Below are 20,035 nucleotides of genomic sequence, written 5' to 3'. Positions count from 1 at the left end.
CTCAAAGTTGTTGTTTTTTTGGGGGGGGAGTGGAAGCAGTCCAATCTACTGTGATCTACCACAGGCACCCCACAATCTACCAGTAGGTTGCAATCTACCTGTTGGCCATCCCTGGTATAGCAGATCTGGACATATAGCACCTGGTTGAAGCTGCAGGTTTGGTGCCCCCCCCCCCTTACTGGGATCATCCTCATCAGCATCACAGCCCGTTAGAGCTCAAAGTTAGGCACATTCTTCTCATTGGTATCAAACACTGCAAAACATATTCTCCCTCCTTGCCTCTTGGAACAATTAAATCAGACCCTGGCTTTGCTCTACAGAAAGCCTTGTGTTTCTCTCTTTACAGAGCAAGTCTTTTTCCAGATTGTTTTTTCCCCTGATTTATTTTTATTTTTAGAAGAGCAAATTATTTCACCAGTAGAGTGGAGAAGAAGATTGCCGAGGTGCAAGAGAGCAAGTTCAATAAGCCACAAGTACAGAAGGTAACAAACTGCAAATAAATACAGAAAAACAGTCTTTGCATAGTTCAGAAACGAACATCACAGGGCATCAATGTGCTGTGCGAAGTGGTACACATCAAGCACACAGGTCCACATTTCAGGTTGAAAGGTTGCAGTTGGAAAAAGAAATCCAAAAATCTTAGAAGGGAAAACTTAGAAGCAGATTTTTTTTCTTTTTAGCATGAACATTAACCAGCTATATTTTTCCCCCCTGTCAGGCCATGCTGTAGATTGTGTGAGTGTGTGTTTAAAGGTGGAGAATGTGACCTATATGATCTGTCTTGGCATGCCGTATCCCGTCATCCCAGACTGAGATGCTCCCTTGTTGCTCCCCATTTGGAGACCAATGACGTTCTGTCCTTGACGAAGTTGCTCTTCCGAAAACCCTCGCCGGTTCTTTTGTGCTTTCCTGTGAAGAAGAATTTGTAAATGTGACAAGCCTGAAATTAGTTCTCATTTGCACATCGCTTTGAGCACTTAGGTGGATTAGTGAAGCAGATCTAAAGTGGTACATGTTCTGGGCTTTAATTCCTCGCATTCATTTTCCTTAAAAAGGAACACAGGTACAGTAAGTGCTGTTGCTCTCATCCAGAGGACAGAAAAGGGCAAAGCAAGTGGGGCATGATCAGAGAAAGACTCCTACTAGAGCAGCCTTCCTCCTGCCTGGTGTCCTCCAGATGTTTTCAATTGGACTACAACTCCTATCGTCCCTGACTATTGTGCCACTGCTGAGTCCCAACGTATCTAGAAGGCAGCAGACTGGGGAAGGCTGTTCTAGAATTTAGACAGCTTCTGATCCTTCTTAGAAAGGTTCTCATCCACCCTAAAGACCAGAAAACTAGATCTCCTGGGTTTGCTGCTGTTGATGCATTAGCTATGCCCACAAAATAGAGGGGAAAAAATCTTTTAGCATGGCCAAATCAATATAACGCTTTCCCAATGGCTGAGGTCTTAAGTAATCTGGCCACCATCCAGCAAAACACTTAAGTGGATGCCCAAATGATCTGCTAGATTAAGGCAAGAATGTTGAAGACTGAGCACCATTGTCCCAGGAGCTGGTGTTACAAAATGCATAAAATGCCAACTCTGCAATGAGTTGTCCAGAAAAGTTGGCTCTCTTACACTGGTGTATATTTGCTTTTTATATTTTTTAAAAAAGGTTTCATTGCAGGTTCTGGATGATTTAGTCACAGCTGCCGATTAATTTGCACAAATCAGATAACAGAGTTCAACAACAAAACTTTGAGGAGAGGCTCCATTTTTAAAAGCACACAGCATGCAATACATTTATTTGATTATGAATACAGATGTCTTTGGAATTATCTTAGGGGGATGAAACTGCTTATCAGAATTTGAAAAAGGGCCTTGTGTGCCGTAATTCTAGCAGCCTTTTTATGACAATCTTTCATAGCACTCTTTCTTCATCCCACCTCCAATATTCAGTCAGCCTCTGGAGTATTGCTTCCTCCTGCTGGTTTCACATATGAATACAGTGGGAAATTATTTAGAAATTTATTTAGAAGTTTAGAATCATCTGTAGACAATTAGATGACTATATTATGTGATGCAATGGGTCAGTTAATGTGGGGTTGCCATATGTTCGGAATTTCCCAGACGTAGCCGAGATTCAGCAGACTGTAACAGCGCCCAGGCAGAAATCACTTAAATGTCCAGAAAAATCCAGATGTTTTGCAACCCATGTTGGAAATGTAGATTTTGGTGAATTTCCCTAAAAAATACCTCAAAAACTTCTCTTTTTTGAGATTTTGCTAAAACATAATCCTGCCCACAGCAGCCCCTGGATAGGCTTGAACCACCAACTTTCTGGTTAACCCATTAACTAGGGTTGCCATATTTCAAAAAAATTGGCCAAAGTTGTGGAACCTTTTTTTTTTAGCAAAATCTCAAAAAAAAAAAAAAAAGAGGGTCCAGCAAATTCTGGACATATAGCAGCCCTAGTAAAAATACAATTTCAGGCCATACCTCCCAGTGCATTAGAATTCCTACAACAACAGAAAAATAATTAAGAGGTCCACCAAAACTCTCAGCAATTTCCATGTGACCCATTGGGGTGGGTGGGGGATGGAGGTTTGGGAACCACCCTGCTCAAAGATTGACAATATGAATTCAGAAAACGGTGAATTTGGTGCTGATTGACACATTTAGTCTACACCCAAAACATGGCCCCAGGGGCTCCAGGGAAGAGCTATAGATCCTTACCTGTGAAACCAGGCTGGATCCCCTCTATAGCATCCATCATCCCTTGTGACGGCTTCACTGCCCAAAGCCATTAAAGTTCTTTGTACAGCAGCCATGTCCTTCCCTAGAAAGGCAGAGGAAGAGAGAGATTCTTTACTGCTACGTAGTTCGGTTGTAGTTTTGGCAGTACTGTATAGACACCACAATCCCAGAAATCCCCAAGGCTTTGTTATCCCATTATGTTTTCTGTTTATCTTCGGGTCTCATGGGCACCAACAGGGTTTCCCTCACCCAGAACTGCTGCTTCTTTCACCTTGCAAACTGTGGCATGGTTTGCAGTTGACACTGGGGTAGTTCTGCAAATCCCCCCCAATACAGTGCAATTTGGGGTGTTATTTTCACCAATATATACATTCCCCCCCCCCAACACTTTACACTACTGTGCACATTTCTATGCATGCTACTTGACATTGTAAAATTTGGAGAAGTGTGAATTTTGGAGGATGAATTGTTTTTGGAATTAGATAAGTTTGCCCCTAAAGGTGAATTGAATGAAATTTCTCCTTCATCCCTAATTCCTAAAGCTATGAATACTGAAGTCTGGGCCTGCCCATTCTGTGTATATCTCTGTTTACAGCACACTTAGCTTAGGACCGGTCATATGCCTTCTCTGCTTATGCCTCACACTTTGCTCCATGTCCAGTGAACTCATTGCCCTTCCACTACCAGTCAGATCCCTTCCTTGTGTCAAGACCAGACCCTACACTGATCCCTCAGTCTCCCCATTTTAGCAAGCCAATCCTTCCACATAAAAATGCTTCCCTTTGCAAAGCTTGGTCTTAGTCTGCATCTCCACCATACATCTCAAGCTGTATCACACCTCTTTAAACAATCCTGCTTCTCCCAAAGAATCTTGGATCCTGTCTTTTGTTAAAGGAGCTGAGAGTTGTTAGGAGACCCCTGTTCCCTTCACAGAGCTAAGATTCCCGAAGAGGTTTAACAGTCAAACCCTCTTCCCAAGGAACTCTGTATAGTGCAGATGGGGCCTTAAACTGACCTAATTGCAGAGAGACTGATGCATGACCCCACTTAACCTCAAATCTAAAGTGGCACAACAATATTGAAAACCATGGAGCGCAGCATGTGGAAAGAGAAATCACTGCTGGAGCTATTGCAGAGGAAAGTGACTGTGTTTATTGTGGAAATAGGCTGCCACTGATTTCATACCAATCCTTGTTAGAAACATCATTCAACTCATTAATCTTCACAGCAGTCCCAAAGTAAATCAGCTTTTGCTATCTTCATTTAACAAAGGCAGGGCGATAGTCTGGGGCAGCAGAAAGAGGTAGCATTAAAGTAGGAGGCGAGGGCCATTGATGGCTATATTCTGCAGCCACACAATGCTTCCAAATACCTGTGTCTCATTTTAAGCAGGCTATCCTGGATCACAGAAGCCAATCCTGGCTTCAGTTTGGATCCTGGAATGTCTCGTTTTTTGGTCCAGCGCTCTGGCACAAGGACGTTCTGGTGCAACCCTGCTGACGATCGCCAGAGCGGAAGTCATTTTACCAATAATTTGTTAATTATATTATTTGATTTATGCTGTACTTGTGAGGTTCTGTTCTGTTATTGTTATTTATTGTTTGCAAGCAGTCTGAGGATTTGTTTGAATCGGAAACAGCATAGAAATACAATCAATTGTTCAATTAGGCTGGTGTGGGAGCCAGGAGTCTGAGCTTTAAACTGGGAAGGTGTCTTAGATCAAATCTCACCCCAACCATAAATTCCTAAGTGATTTCTTAATTTCAGCCCCAAACTGAATCTGCACTCAGCCATGAAGCTCGTTGGGTGAGCTTGGGCCGGTCACCGTCTCTCAGCCTAACCTACCTCACAGGGTTGTTGTAGGGATGAAATGGGGAGGAGGAGACCCATGTAGACCACTTTGAGCTCCTTGGAAGAAAGTGTGGTGTATAAATGTAATAAACATAAAACACAAACACAAAACATGTACCAGAAATATGGAGGGGAGAGCATCATAGCAACAAGCTCCTCATTCCATCCAACACATACCGTATTGTTGAATGAACAGGAGCACAGATGCTTTAATGAACACACAGAGTGGAGCCTGTACCCACAATGTTCCACAAACATGCACATATATTAAACTCCTGCAAAGGGCCCAAGCAGAAGCCTTTTCCAGCCCTACATTCTGTTATAGCACACTGCAAATCATGGCTTGAAAATGGCTGTCCCAAGTAGTTGATCTCAGTACAGTTCAGGAACTCAGAACTCCAGATCAACAAATGATGAATAAATACACCCAGGATCTTCAAGTTCTGTTCTAAGCTTTTCTTGCAGGCCTGGGGGACCTGTGACTCTCCAGACATGGCAGGACTGCAGCTATCATCATCTGCTGATGCTTGGCCATGCTGACTGGGGCTTATGGGAGTTGGTGCCCACCACTATATGGTGGGTTACAGGTTCCCTACCCCTGTTCTATAATTAGGTAAAGGTAAAGGGACCCCTGACCGTTAGGTCCAGTCGAGGACAACTCTGGGGTTGCGGCGCTTGTCTCGCTCTATAGGCCGAAGGAGCCAGCTTGCAGCTTCCAGGTCATGCAGCCAGCATGACTAAGCCGCTTCTGGTGAACCAGAGCAGCGCACGGAAATGCCGTTTACCTTCCCACCGGAGCGGTACCTATTTATTTACTTGCACTTTGACGTGCTTTCAAACTGCTAGGTGGGCAGGAGCTGGGACCGAGCAACGGGAGCTCACCCCGTTGCAGGGATTTGAACCGCGACCTTCTGATTGGCAAGCCCAAGGCTCAGTGGTTTATACCACAGTGCCACCCGTGTCCCTTATAATAATTATAATTGGGGAAAGGCAAATCCATAAATTTTAGCTCTCCCATTTACCCATTTTCTGAATCTTAAATTCAGCTCTCTATATTCTGTGTCCATTTGCTCAGCCAGGCTCAGCTGACATGAAGTTTCCAACCTTGGCTCAGTCAAAGATATGCTGGCATAACTTGCCCGTCCCAAATGAGGTGAAACTCACTGATCTGAGGCCAGTGTAAGTCCCCAAAAAGGGACACTCCAAGGTCATGGTAGAGGAAGCACCAGAGAGAGCAGACTTAGGCTGGATCCTAAGCCTGTTCCACTCAGTCATATAATCAGGCAACCTGGCAGAGAACACAGGTTTAATGGCTCCCCTCTGCCAGGGTTTGGCAGAGTAGCAGCAGCAGCTCCATTGCTGAATGCAGTTTGGGTATGGTGCTACTTTATGTGAGCTTGTTTTACACCTGCATGTTTTTCACCAGCTTCCAGTAGGATTATTCCCTAACTTGCCCCATGGAAGCAAAAGGGAAATGAGAGGGTGGGCCATATGTCTTACTTTACAGAACATAATCCTCTCTTTGAGGAGGTCCAAGTTTGGTCCAAGTTCAGCTTACAGATAAAGATCCTACACGAAGGGAGGAGAGCAGCGTCCTTGAAGTTTCACATCAAGATTTAGCACCTGGACCAAGCAAGCAAACGGGTCACCTATCTACCCTATTTTAGTATTGTAGAGGTAAAGGGACCCCTGACCATTAGGTCCAGTCTTGGCAGACTCTGGGGTTGTGGCGCTCATCTCGCTTTATTGGCCGAGGGAGCCGGCGTACAGCTTCCGGGTCATGTGGCCAGCATGACTAAGCCGCTTCTGGCAAAACAGAGCAGCGCACGGAAACACCGCTTACCTTCCCGCCAGAGTGGTACCTATTTTTCTATTTGCACTTTGAGGTGCTTTTGAACTGCTAGGTTGGCAGGAGCAGGGATCGAGCAACAGGAGCTCACCCCGTTGCGGGGATTTGAACCGCCGACCTTCTGATCAGCAAGTCCTAGGCTCTGTGGTTTAACCCACAGCGCCAGCCACGCCCCTTTTAGTATTGTATTTCTGTGTAAATTATAGTCATTATTTGCAAATACATAAAAATTAGCACATGCAATTTGCCTTTTTCTTGGGGGGGGGCAATGTGTAAGTAAGCCCAAGAAAGGACTTCAGCCACAGGAAGAAGAGCATGCTTCAGCCTTCTCCCCCGAGAACTAGTAGCCACACTCTTTAGGGCTTTCAGCTGACGCTGTCTCAAGCCTTCCTGGCCATTATCGTCATTACATATCTATAAAAGGACCATGGATGCAAAAGTCACAATAAATGGGTTAGACAAGCCTGCAGGCTCATAATCTAATTTAAAACACAGAATGAACAGAAAGGAGGGGAAGTGGATGGTTTGTTGATTGCTACATAGGACTAAGAAATAGAAAATAATCAAAACCAAAGAAAATGGAAGAATGAGTTGGTTGTGAAAACTGATTTGTGTTTTTGTCTTGAATCATGTACACAGATTAGACAGCTGCTGCATGCATGCTTTTTCTTACACAGGGATTAGCTCCATGTGAGAAAAATGTCATGCGTGAAAAGATTTTAACATGGCTACTTTTCTGGAAGGTGTACATACGTAGACACCAAGTAGAGGTTCTGGGTAACAACTCATTGTGTAAAGTGGATTCAAATCATCACATGGGTTGACGCTAACTCTAGTCCTCCAAAGAGAGTGAGTTTTAGGAAGGGAAAACAAATCAAAGATGGAGGGAAACTGTTGAATCAGATGGTGAAAATGAAAGATGTTGCAATCTTGAGCTCAGAAAACAAGCAAAACACTAGTGGCCAAAGCACTGCATCCCCTCCTTGCGTCCCACTGACTGGGGTTGAAATGAACAGAGATATCCCTCTGCCCAGCTAAGCCAGCCTCCTACTACCTGCTGGATGTGTCAGCTGGTGGGTAGGCCGCTGGCAAAATTCCTGCTGGTGGGTGCCAGTGGAAAGCCTTAAAAGAAGGCATTCCACGGGTGACTGAGAGAGACTGAGCCAGTGTGGACCCTGGATGGATTGGACCCTGAGCTGATTCCACTGCTGTCATGCAATGGCTTAGGACCTGATCACTGCACCAGCTCCCAGACTGCTTCAGTGATCTGCCTGCTCCCCACCCACTGTGCATTGCAGGACTACAGATGTGGTGGTGGTTTCGCTGCTCCATACAACCCCACCGGCAAAGGGAAGCGAGGTTTGGATTGCAGCCTAAATCGCAAATGTCTCTCAATCCTATCTCCTAACCCAAAATTCTGACCAAAGCTTGAAGTGTTAGCAAAATTTAGTTCAAGAATTCTCTGTATGCTGTACATGACTTGTACACCTCTCTTCCTTTGAGTTTCTGAGTTATAATATGATCAGACAGTTGGACAAACATCTTCAAAATGCACACATGTTGTTCATGGTAGGAACACATGATGCTGTCTTCTATTGAGTCAGATCCATTGACCCATCTTGCTTAATATTGGCTGCACTGACTGGCTGCAGCTCTCCAGGGTTTCAGACAAGAAGTCTTTCCCAGCTCATATCTGAAGATGCTGAGGATTGAACTCAGAACTTTCTACAGGCAAAGCAGTTGCCCTACAACAGACTTATGGGCCTTCCAGAAAGTAATGGACAACATGATTAACAGTTTGGGCTTGCTATTGGCAAGAAGAGAACTAGTGGTTGATCAATAAGTTGTTAAAAGAAGTCCTGTACTTTGCTAGTGGATATTTCTAGTATGAGTATGAACATTCAGGTTTCTATTCAATGTTACTAGATGGCCTCTAACATTTAGGAGCATGCTTTAATTCCAGAGCATAACAGCAGCATAGAAATAGACAGTGTTCCTTATTTCAGAAACCTTATTGTGGACCATGCTGACTGGGGCTGATGGGAATTGGAATTCAACAATGGAGGGTCATAGTCTCCCTATCTTTGGCCTAAATGCTAGCTGTGAATTGGCCCATCTTCCAGCGATGGAGTAAGACCATGTAGATTTGGGGTTCCGGTCCAGGTCCAGGTCCAGGTCCAGGTCCAGGTCCAGGTCCAGGCCCGGCCCAATCCAACAGTTTGCCCTGACTAGGTTATTTTAGATAGCCTCCTCTGCCTCACTCAAGCATGAAAATGGACACTGTTGTGGGAATACTATTCACAGTGAAAATTGGATATTACCACAGTTTCTGCTGAACCTTCTATAGAAACTACCCTTTCTCTTAGATTTGATAGGTTTCCATCAAAGTGATATATTTTTCCGTTATGGATTGGTACAAAAGATGTCATAAACTCCTGGAAAAAATTTAAAATCTCTCAGAGAAGATAACAAGCTGGGAAAAACATGGTTGTAACACAACAGAAACAGAAGAGAAAGATAATGACATCAGGGAATTTCCACCCTAGAGACGTGCATGATTAGCATCAGTCTAAGTAGTGTAATATAAAGAAGGCAATTGTCCCTTCAATAAAAGCTCATATAAATGGATATTGGTACCTTCCCATAAATCCACTGTCTGGAAAATATCTGTTGTTCGTATTCCATAGATTTCTGCCGCTTTCAAGAATTGGGAAATTTGCTCCATTTGCTTGAAAGCCATCTTTGATTCTGTGATCTTTGGAATGGGTTCTTTCCCCTTGGGATGTAAACTGTTTATTAACTTGCACAGCAGCTGGGAGATTAAAGATAGAAGCAGAAATGAAGAGGGGGAAAAATCAATTAGTTCCAGCTGACTAAAGACAACATGTACACGCTATTGAGTTTATGGTGTGGGTGCTCTGGTGTCACTCACAGAAGGAAATCTTCTCAAAAATCAAATCAAATAACAACTGAGAATAATTCTGAATGTGTTAGAAGCAAGTAAGTTTTTTTAAAAAAAATGCAAGCCAAAGCTTCCATTCCTGCAGCTGGACCAAACATGCATGGATGTACTCAGGCGGACAAAATCAAATCATTCGCTAAAGGTTACATAACAATTGACAGTTGTGTGGGAGAGCAAAACGGTAGCTGGAGTCCAACTGTAAGTGCTTCCATTTGGTATACTGTTAAAAACACAATGACAGAGGCTCAATAATTTCCCATGTCTTATATCTCCAGGGCAAAGGACAGCATCTTTGTGCTTATTTGGTTTTTGTTTTTGTTTTTTTAATCCAACATGTCATTTAAAGTCTTCAGGATGTTTACAAAAACAGATCAGGAATGTAGCATAAGCACATTTTACTTTTTCTTTTCTTCTTAAAAACCAACACTGACTGGTTTCTAAAGAAGATAAACCTGGTATTAAAAGCTCAGCTAAAAAAATAAAAGCAAATCTGTTCTTCTTCTTCTAATTGTCAGAGAAATAGTTACCGAATTATATAATCTGCCCATCTGTCTCTATGCACATATACTGGCTATTGTTTCTAAAACCTCCTGATCATAATAAGCAATTGTTTTAAATATTTTAATTGTCCTAAAAGAGAAAGACAGTCTAGAAATGAAATGGATACTCTTGGTAAAATGTAAAGTTAAATTCCAATCCCTAAATATTACTTTGTTCTATAGGGTTTATATGGAAGTAGGGTTGTTGCCGGGGGTGGGGGGGTGGGGAAACACTGTCCAAGGTAATTGATTAGCTTTCTCCAAAGGAGCTGCAGAGGGCAAAAGTTACGGAGCAAATCTTAAAGCACACATTATTATTATTGATGCAACATCAGACTATTACTTACTGTTCCATCCATTAACCATTTCTGGAAATGTTGCCTTCCTGGAGGGGGATGCTCTGTGTTTTCACCACACTGTATGATAATCCAGTCCACCAGCCGACTCTCCAGTTCTGTGTCATATTTCTGTTCGATCTTTTCCTGGACTTCTCGGCTTAAACCATAGCTGGGTCCTCTGTTGGCCATCTCTAGGAAGAAGAAAAACCACTTTATTTAATTTGCAAGAGGTGCAAAGCGCTGAGCATCTATTACCCAGCATCTATTCTGAACATCCTGGAAAGGGATTACTACACAATCCCAAATGCATTACAAAAAAAAATCAAAATCAAAAGCCTCATAAATTGTGATGCCAGTAAAGGGTTTGTGTGTGCTTGCATGAAATCATCAAAGCTGACATTTCGGCTGCAAGTGAAATTTCTGTCGTTGCTAGGAAGAGATGTAAGCATTTCATATTAACATTGCAATTGCCAGCAAATCCAAAGGAATTAAAAGCAAAAAGAAGGCCAAAAAAAAAAAAGGTCTATTACAGGACAACTTGGAATAGACTTTCAGTGACGCAGGTGATCTGGTGATTTTCAGCAGTGATCTGGGTCCAGAAATGCGGAGACCATCGAAGCAAGAAATGTTGGTAAAATTTATGAAGAGTCAAAGGCTGCTGCGATGCTCTGCTGCTCCTGGAACTGCTGCTGTGGGAGCATCGTGATCTGAAGAAGGCTGTATTGATTTGATTTTCCTCACAGATGAGGAGGGTCAAAGCAGGGGCGTTGCTAAGAGCTATTAAAGAGGCCCTCCTATTCTGTCATGGCCAGTAAAGGATCCCTATTCATCTCAATCCTCTGCAGCCTGCTCCTCTGCACACACTTCTGCTGCTGTCACTCCTTGTATTCTAGGCTTTGGTACTCACTTCTACGTTCTTATGCTGCAGCCGTTGTCATGGTGCCCAGGAAGATTGCTATTAAAAATACTCTCCCGATTACATCCGTTCGGTGCTGGCTTCTTTAAACCCAAGACAAACCTGCAGAAAATGCATGGAACAGAGCCCGTAAAACAGCAGCAAAGACGTATTGTCAATAAACAGCAAAAATCACCAGTGTAAATTCAAAGAAAGTGACTATTTTAATCTGCTTGAATGGAAATAAGAAAGCTAAGCTGCTAAATGCCATCTCAGAGGAGGACAGAGTTCCCCATCCTCCACCCCAATTCCCTGCAATGCAGTGCCGGACAGAATATTCCACATTCTTCAAAAGTCTAGAACTTTTCCAGTTCTGACTAAGCAAGCTTTGTCATATGCAGAGCTGTGGGTAGCAAGCAAAGGTGCATGGTGGGTTGCAACAGCAGCTGTTCAGGACCAGCCCAAGATGCTTTGCTGCCTGAGCTGAGACAGCAAATGGCACTCCAACCCTGAAGGCAAGATGCACTGCACTGAAGGCCAGGACATCAAATGGACAAGTGTCTTGGCAGCTGAGGAAGAAAAGCCCACCAGCATCTCTGTCTGCAAATGTAATGGTATGATAATAGTAAATTAAATAGCTAGCAATTTCTTCGCCTTTCATTATACCTAACCTGAGGTGACCACCTCAGTCCTGCTTATCTATAGTAAAGGTAAAAGTAAAGAGACCCCTGACCATTAGGTCCAGTCATGACCGACTCTGGGGTTGCGGCGCTCATCTCGCTCTATAGGCTGAGGGAGCCGGCATACAGCTTCCGGGTCATGTGGCCAGCATGACTAAGCCACTTCTGATTAAACAGAGCAACGCACGGAAACGTCGTTTACCTTCCCGCTGGAGCGGTACCTATTTATCTACTTGCACTTTGACGTGCTTTCGAACTGCTAGGTTGGCAGGAGCAGGGACCAAGCAACGGGAGCTCACCCCGTTGCGGGGATTCGAACCGCCGACCTTCTGATCAGCAAGTCCTAGGCTCTGTGGTTTAACCCACAGTGCCACCCGCATCCCTTTTAGCTTATCTATAGTACCAGCTGATTATTCAATGGCCTTTGACACCACCATGGGTTGTGCCTGCTTAACTTAGACCAGAGGATCTCATTCTATTGCTTGCATTGCAGGCATCACACCAACTTCACACCAAAATGTTTGCTTGTACTGGTTCAGACGAAAGCTTGGGGAATGATGCTTTGAAGGCTCCTCTATATGTTTTGAAAGCTCCCGCCATGCAAAATTAGCAAAGGGAGAATTCTTCCCCACAACATCCATTTTGTAGGTATGTGAGTGTGTTTTCCTCCCTTGCATATGGGGAAAGCATTCAGATATCCAGTCCTGAAGCGAAGGACAAGACAGCACCTCCTTTTCAATTACAGAAGCCCACCAACTTGGCAACTGAAACTCTGTCCTTCAACAGAAGGAAAACGTCAGCATCTTCAGGAGAAATGGTTGGGGGTTTCCACTTCTACACAAACACAGTTATTTGCCATTGAGATGACTCAGCTGTCTCACTCTGCCTAATGGTAGGGCTGGTCCTGAGTCCAGCAAAAGGTTCGTCACATGAGTATGCTGATCATGTTTCCTTCTCCCTTTTCATGCCGCTTGAGAGAACTGCTGTCATGTATTTCATATATAGTCATTCTATGTTTCATCTTTTCAGATTTGCAGCCAAGCCTGTTCCATACATTCCCGACTGTTCAGATACTCAAGACGTGAGCTCTCTGGCTTATATAATTCTCAGACTCTCCTGGCTTGACTTGAATACATGAAAAATTCAGTGGGTGACCTCATTTCCCTGCAAGATTTTCATATTGTGTACTGGTATGTATTTATTTTTAAATAAGTCGCCTGAAAAATTTTCTTATGTAACTCAGCTCTCTTAGAGCTCACCCTACTGCACACACAGCATGCTGTTCGTGATAAAGAAATGAGGCCTCAATCGTGTACAAACAGCTAGGTTGCATATACTGATAAAAATCATTTTTTTTGTTCTGGAAAAGAAAGCTATGAAGAGGGTCTATTATTCTAGTATCCCTGTAATACAAAAGGGATTTTAATGCACTGCATTTCCTTTGAATTAATTCATACAACTCTAGAACATGGCAGTGGAAGGTTATTTGTCCTTTGTCACTTCAGATCCACTTCCAACAGGATGAGTCACACTGTAAGGATTGTAGTCAACAAATGAATAGCCGTCACCTTATCTTTTATGTTGTGAACTGCCCTGTGATCTTTGGGTGAAGGGTGGTATACAAATTTAATAGAAAAATAAAAATACTTACTATATGCATTTGGAAGGGCCACACCTCAGTGGTAGAGTTCCTTGCATGCAATAAGTTCAATCCTTGCCATGTCCAGGTAGGGCCTAAAACACTAGAGAGCCACGTGCTCTCTGTGTAGACAATACTGGGCTAGATGGACCAGTGGTCAGACTCAGTGTAAGGCAGTTTCCTATGTTCAAGGAAAGAGCACTCTCTCTCTTGGTGGGGAGGGCTCTATAGCAGGTGTGGAGGACCTTTGGCCCTCCAAAAGTTCTGAATTATTAACTCCAGGCAGCTGCAGGAAGCAGGGCCAATAGCCAGGGATGATGAGATTTGTAGTTCTTTAACCAGTGCCAATGCTAAGTGGAGTGTGGCGCCTCTGCAAATCAATGTTCCAAGCTGAAATGCTACTTTCTTTTCCTCCCAAGGCCAGACATACTGAATATGTACTTTAAAAAAGAAGAAGGAAACGGAACGTGACTTTTATATATGTGGCTGTATATTGGTGACAGGGGCAGAAAAGAAGAATTCTGAATTCTGGCATACTTGGATTTGATATCCCGCTTTATCACTACCCGAAGGAGTCTCAAAGCGGCCAACATTCTCCTTTCCCTTCTTCCCCCACAACAAACACTCTGTGAAGTGAGTGGGGCTGAGAGACTTCAAAGAAGTGTGACTGGCCCAAGGTCACCCAGCAGCTGCATGTGAAGGAGCGGAGACGCAAACCCGGTTCCCCAGATTACGAGACTACCGCTCTGAACCACTACACCACACTGGCTTTCTCTATTTTTATTTTTATTCTACTTGAATAAAAATTAAACGATTCTGGCAATGCACACAAAAAATTGTACTCTAATGTAGATAAGCACGGTATGTTTTACAGTTAGCATGTGCTTATTTCATAGTCACTCTTTCCTCATGCAGTGCATAATCAAAATCAGCCATTGAAAACTGTTTCCATGGGTACACAATGGGCACTATTTTCTGCTTAGTAGACAGATGGAGACAGCGCAAACAACAGATGCAATATAGTCCAATATAGTTTTATTGAAAAACTGGGCTTCAGACAAGCCGTTCATGTCAAGAGTTTTTCAGTAAGACCAGAAGGATTGTTCAGACATCTTAGTGCCCACAGTCAAATATGCATCTTTGAAACCCATTGATGATATCACATCACATGCGCTTTCAAGAACTGTGTCTTCTTTAATACAAAGGCAGGATGGAATAGTGAATGTCACCAGGTCACAGGAAATTATGTAGGCAGAATTAGCATAGAAATTACAGGGCAGGAAGCAGGTCAAGATCTGGGAACCCACCCCCCCACCCCCCGGAGGTGCTATGAATAGCAGTTGTACAATTCCTAAGGTTAGAGTGAGTTAAAACAAAACAAAACAAAACAAAAAAACCAGGCTTTTGAAATGATAAATATTTTACTCCTATTTTTTTTTTGGGGGGGGGGGAGCATCTTAAAATGTAGGAGAAAATATGGTGGAAAATGACACCGATAAATACACATGGCCAATATACACAGAAGTAAACTGGCACACTTGAACCCTGAATGCATTGGTCTCAAATTCACAAGGGCCACCTGATTATATAAGCTGCTACAGCATAAAGCTGCATAGACAAGAAAACGAGACAGTTGCAAGCTGATGCCTGAAAAACAAAGACCACCACCTATTTCCCCATATTGATTGTGGTACCATGAGTCAGCAACCAGCCTTCTCCCCAGTCTTCCAAAGGACATGGTAAGAGGTCATGTGGTCCAGCTGGTGATTCCTCCTTCTTCCCTTGGAAACTGAGCAGGCATTACAGTGATCTAGTATCTTAAAGAGAAAAACCCAGTGGGGACTTGGATGTGTAAATCAAGGGAAATGAAAAATGTTACTGCTTCACACTCTGCTAAAATCAACACAGTAAATTCAAAATATGGGTTTTGCTTCAAAGAGCCCCATTAAATACACCCTGTGGCCTGGGCATGGTTTTAAGGCTTTCTGACTGCCATTGTTTCTTTGAACAGCAGGCAGATCCATGCCCAATCATGAGCTGCTTTTGCAAGTCTCCTCAGTTTCAGAAAGGGGTTGCCATATGGTACAGCAGACAGCCGTTGAACAACAAAGACGGAGCCCAGATGCCCCTCACGTGTGCAGAACTCTCAGCTACCAGACAAAGCTATGAATATCTGCATGACTGATTTCATCAGGCACCTAGATTTATTTCTTAGATTTATTAGTTGCTTGTTACCTTCCATGGTCTACAAGCAATTTACATATAAAAGCATAAGTGTATGTATATTATACCAATGAAATTAATATTAAATACTAAAATTCTCAAACACCACACACACAAAAAAATAAAAAAAAACAAAACAAAAAACAAATGCCCCATAAGTGTCACTGGAAGCTTTGGCAGCATTTTAACAGCAGAACAAAATCAGCTCAGTCCATCAAAATTACATCCCTTGATTGGGAAACTAGGCTGATGCAGCCTAGAATAGCATTGGCTTCTTTTTTTGCTGCTGCATCATTAGTTTGTGATCTACTAAGATCACTAGATCCTTTTCAAATGTACTACTGGAATAATAAATAATAATAATAATAATAATAATTTATTATTTATACCCCGCCCATCTGGCTGGGCCTCCCCAGCCACTCTGGGCGGCTTCCAAAAGAATATTAAAATACTATGATACATCAAACATTAAAAGCATCCCTAAACAGGGCTGCCTTCAGATGTCTTCTAAAAGTCTGGTAGTTGTTGTTCTCTTTGACATCTGGTGGGAGGGCATTCCACAGGGAGGGCGCCACTACCGAGAAGGCCCTCTGTCTGGTTCCCTGTAACTTGGCTTCTCGCAGTGAGGGAACTGCCAGAAGGCCCTCGGTGCTGGACCTCAGTGTCCGGGTAGAACGATGGGGGTGGAGACGCTCCTTCAGGTATACTGGACCGAGGCCGTTTAGGGCTTTAAAGGTCAGCACCAACACTTTGAATTGTGCTCGGAAACGTACTGGGAGCCAATGTAGGTCTTTCAAGACCGGTGTTATATGGTCTTGGCGGCCGCTCCCTGTCACCAGTCTGGCTGCTGCGTTCTGGATTAGTTGTAGTTTCCGGGTCACCTTCAAAGGTAGCCCCACATAGAGTGCATTGCAGTAGTCCAAGCGGGAGATAACCTAAGTGTAAAACCTTTCATTTGTCACTACTGAAATTCATTTTGTTAGTTTTGGCCCAGTTCTCCAATCTGTTTGGGTCAACCTGAATGCTGTTTCTGTCTCCAGCGGCAGTGGCTACTCCGCTGAGTTTGGTGTCATCAATATGAGAATACTATGTTTAAAATAAGAACTATTAAATTCCAAATTTTAAAACAATAAAAGCAGTACAATGAGAACATGGCTAGTTGTGGCAGAATATAGAAACTGAGCTGAGCATCTATGAAATATCCATTGCATCTCAATCAGCCTTCTAACTGTTCAAATCAAATTCCACCCATTTCCCCATACACGTTCCCAGCTTATTTCATTCATGACAGCTGGGGCTGTTTTATTTCCCAGACAAATCTGTAGGCGGGAACAATAATGAAGAGTTTTAGCACTACAAACCTAATCAAACCTGCCACAGCAAGAGGCATTTCAAATTAATTGAAACCTGGCAATTAGAACAGGATTGTCTTTATTGACCATGAATGTTAAAAGAAATTTAACACTGCAGTTGTGAGAAGAGAAATGTCTGCCCTTAAAGTCATCTTCCTTTGCTCAGATGTAGAAAAAAAAATTCAAACAGATAATTCATTTCTATTTTAAGTAAAGATGTCCTAAAACAAGACAGTAATGGCCAACTTTTCAAATCGCACAGCAGAAGGAACTATAGCTTTGGACATGATGACATCTGAGATGAGGTCAAAACAGCATCAGTTTCATTCCAGCTGTTTTAATGACTGAAAAGAAGGCATCACACTCCTTTTTGCTTCTGCTTCTTGAAACTACTGTTTCACAGCATGTCTGATCCTGGGTCAAAAGACTGTAATAATTGGGTTTAACCAACAGCTTTTACATGCTCCATATACATTGCCCTCATTTCCTGTTTATGTGTATTTCTCAGGCAACTGGTTGGCCACAGTAGAGAAAAGGATGCTGAATTCAATGGGCCTTTGATGAAGTCCAACAGGGATCTCACATTCCTCTCTCACTAATACAAAGTAAAGCAAGCTAGTATTATGCCACTAATTTAGATAAGGATATGATTGTGAGGTAGCAGCTTCCTCCAAAGACTGACTCATAGATGTTAAGTATCACATTTTTAGCTACTGCACAACACTGTGATCACTACACAAGGATTCTTAAAAGTCATGTTAATTCAAAATGCATTTTGAATTTCAAGCTTTATTTCTAATGAAGAAAAGAATATATTCAGCAGTTATTGACTGCAGTAAGCTTTGACCATGTCCACTCTCATCTTCGCTGGAATGAAATGCCAGCTGGTTTCTTCACTCCTAGAATTATCTCTTGCACCTTTTCAACAAACATTTATGTAGCTTTATGAAAAATTATTGTCCAATTTTGCTTCCCTGTCCTCTCCCCTTTCCCTGCCATAGTCATTCGGATTATAAAGCTGCAGGGAAAAACTATTGCCGATAATCTGCATATAGAATCTAAACCACTTTAGGATCTGAATTTTCTGAAGGAACTGATATATAGGCAAGCAAAAATCAACAGACTATCAGGAGGATAAGATTAGATCTACACCTTTGGAACATGGTGATTTGGTTACTCAGTAACATTTTTTAGTGGAATAAGCAACCAGTGCTGCCTCAGTTTGCCACTGAACTTGCTTCCAAGATAAGTATGAAAAGCACAGCCATACTCCAGGCCCGTACTAAGTGATCAGCTGACCTTTTTCTTACTATTGGTTCAGTGGTCCAGTCATGAGCACTGCATATACACTACGAAGGACATTCCACTCCTTTACAGTCTGCACCAGAGTAAATTTTAGCACGGCTATTCGACTAATCCAGAAAAAGTACTATGAAAAATGTAAGCATGTTGTAAGTCATGGAGGAAAGAAATTCAGAGGACAAAGTCCTGCAGTGGTTTAGCTGCTTAAGGAGTAAAACATCCCACTCAAAACTCTTTATAGATAAGCCATTCAATTGTCTTGTTGGATAGTGTCATATATTGTATAAAAACACACTTCAGAACAGCATCTCTTTTTTATTATTAAACGTATTGAATTGCATAAGAATGTTAACAAAGAGCTACTTTTTGTCACTACAGTTCAATTCAGGTTATAGTTTAGGCAGTGTCATTTAATTCCTTTCAAAGCCCATTCGGTGGATTAATTTCTAGCACCTAAAACAAGTTTCTACTACACATGCACTTCCATATATATGGCATTTCTTTTAGTACAAATTTAAGATAACTGTTTTATCACTGACTTTCTATAGTATGGGACCGTTTTCTATGCTCCAACCTCTCACCAGCACAAGTAGCTGTGGAGATACACAACAGCAAGATAGAAGAGATCAAGAGCTGATACTAAATCTACCCAAACTGAAAAAGGCAACTCTTCAATTGCATAAAGGGCTATGATAAAAGGCTTTTTCTTGTACCTCAGAAGTATTAACTGGCTGTAGTCAAATATAGAGATTATCAGCGACAGTTCTCATATCAAGTACTCAGAAATAATAATAAATGTCCTCAGATGTACTTATGCAATATTCTTGATTACAGGAAGGTACAATGTCAACCAGAAAACTACAGGTGCACTACAAACTTATGCTTATGTTATTCGACAGGTTCAAACTCAGGTCACCCAAGCTTGTGTTGACATGTAGCATCACATTCTCAAGTTGAAAAACTACGTTTGCAACCTTGCAATTAAAGGCATCCTCCTCCCTAGAGATGTGAAATGCTGTGCTGCGAATCCTTAAGGTGTACCACTGAACTCCAATTGCTGAAGAGTCTCAGTGGGAATAGCACCTTCTGAGATGGCAGGGTTTCCACATGTAAGAACTTAATGTAAGATCTGGTTAAATGCTGCAAAAAAACCACACCATAATTTAGAACTTATTTTTTCCATCTATTATTCAGTAAGTTTTACTTTTCTGCATTTCACACACTGGTTAGAATCCAATGAAGCGGCCCTCCGTGTGCACAGGGAGCATATCCTTTGAATAAATGCCATATGGTCAGGGCAATTCTACCTGCAATAACTAGCAACATGAACCAACCGTTAAGGTTTTCTATTATAACCAAGAATTACAACATCCCACATTTGAAACTTTAGTTGCATGATCTAGTAATACGGCCTTTCTGCTGCAGAAATGTGGCTTCAAGTATAAATCTTTTAATATTATAATGAACTTTATATAAAATGTTTTTTTATTAGGAATGAATGATAAAAGACCTGCTTCCCCTCACCTAAGAAAGGATATGTTGTGTAGTCAAAAACCAAGAACTGTGAGAAATGTTAACCTTAGGATTCAATGGTGAATGGCTTCCTCAAGACTACATGTCTAACAGTATTATCTAGTAACAATCTTATAACTAACACAGAGCAA

At 42.3% G+C, this 20,035-nt stretch overlaps 1 protein-coding gene and 1 long non-coding RNA gene across 2 annotated transcripts; one reads left to right on the top strand and one right to left on the bottom strand.

Annotated features, from left to right (window-relative positions):
* Positions 1 to 367: 367 nt before the first annotated feature.
* Positions 368 to 11,167, bottom strand: TAGLN3 (transgelin 3). Its single transcript, XM_079974456.1, has 5 exons — positions 10,811 to 11,167; positions 10,290 to 10,471; positions 9,079 to 9,253; positions 2,721 to 2,823; positions 368 to 909 (listed from the first exon to the last, which is right to left on the bottom strand). The coding sequence occupies exons 2-5, from the start codon at positions 10,467 to 10,469 to the stop codon at positions 768 to 770; spliced, it is 600 nt and encodes a 199-aa protein (XP_079830582.1). The 5' UTR covers positions 10,470 to 10,471; positions 10,811 to 11,167; the 3' UTR covers positions 368 to 767.
* Positions 11,168 to 11,643: 476 nt separating this feature from the next.
* LOC307215300 lies at positions 11,644 to 14,077 on the top strand. Its single transcript, XR_013838442.1, has 3 exons — positions 11,644 to 11,789; positions 12,885 to 13,045; positions 13,914 to 14,077. It is a non-coding gene; the product is annotated as an uncharacterized lncRNA (long non-coding RNA).
* The last annotated feature ends 5,958 nt before the right edge of the window (positions 14,078 to 20,035 follow it).

Source organism: Podarcis cretensis (genome assembly GCF_951804945.1).
Source record: "Podarcis cretensis genome assembly, chromosome: 4".
NCBI classification, from domain to species: Eukaryota; Metazoa; Chordata; class Lepidosauria; order Squamata; family Lacertidae; genus Podarcis; species Podarcis cretensis.
Note: the sequence above shows the minus strand (reverse complement) of the source record. Positions and strands in the feature narration are given on the sequence as shown.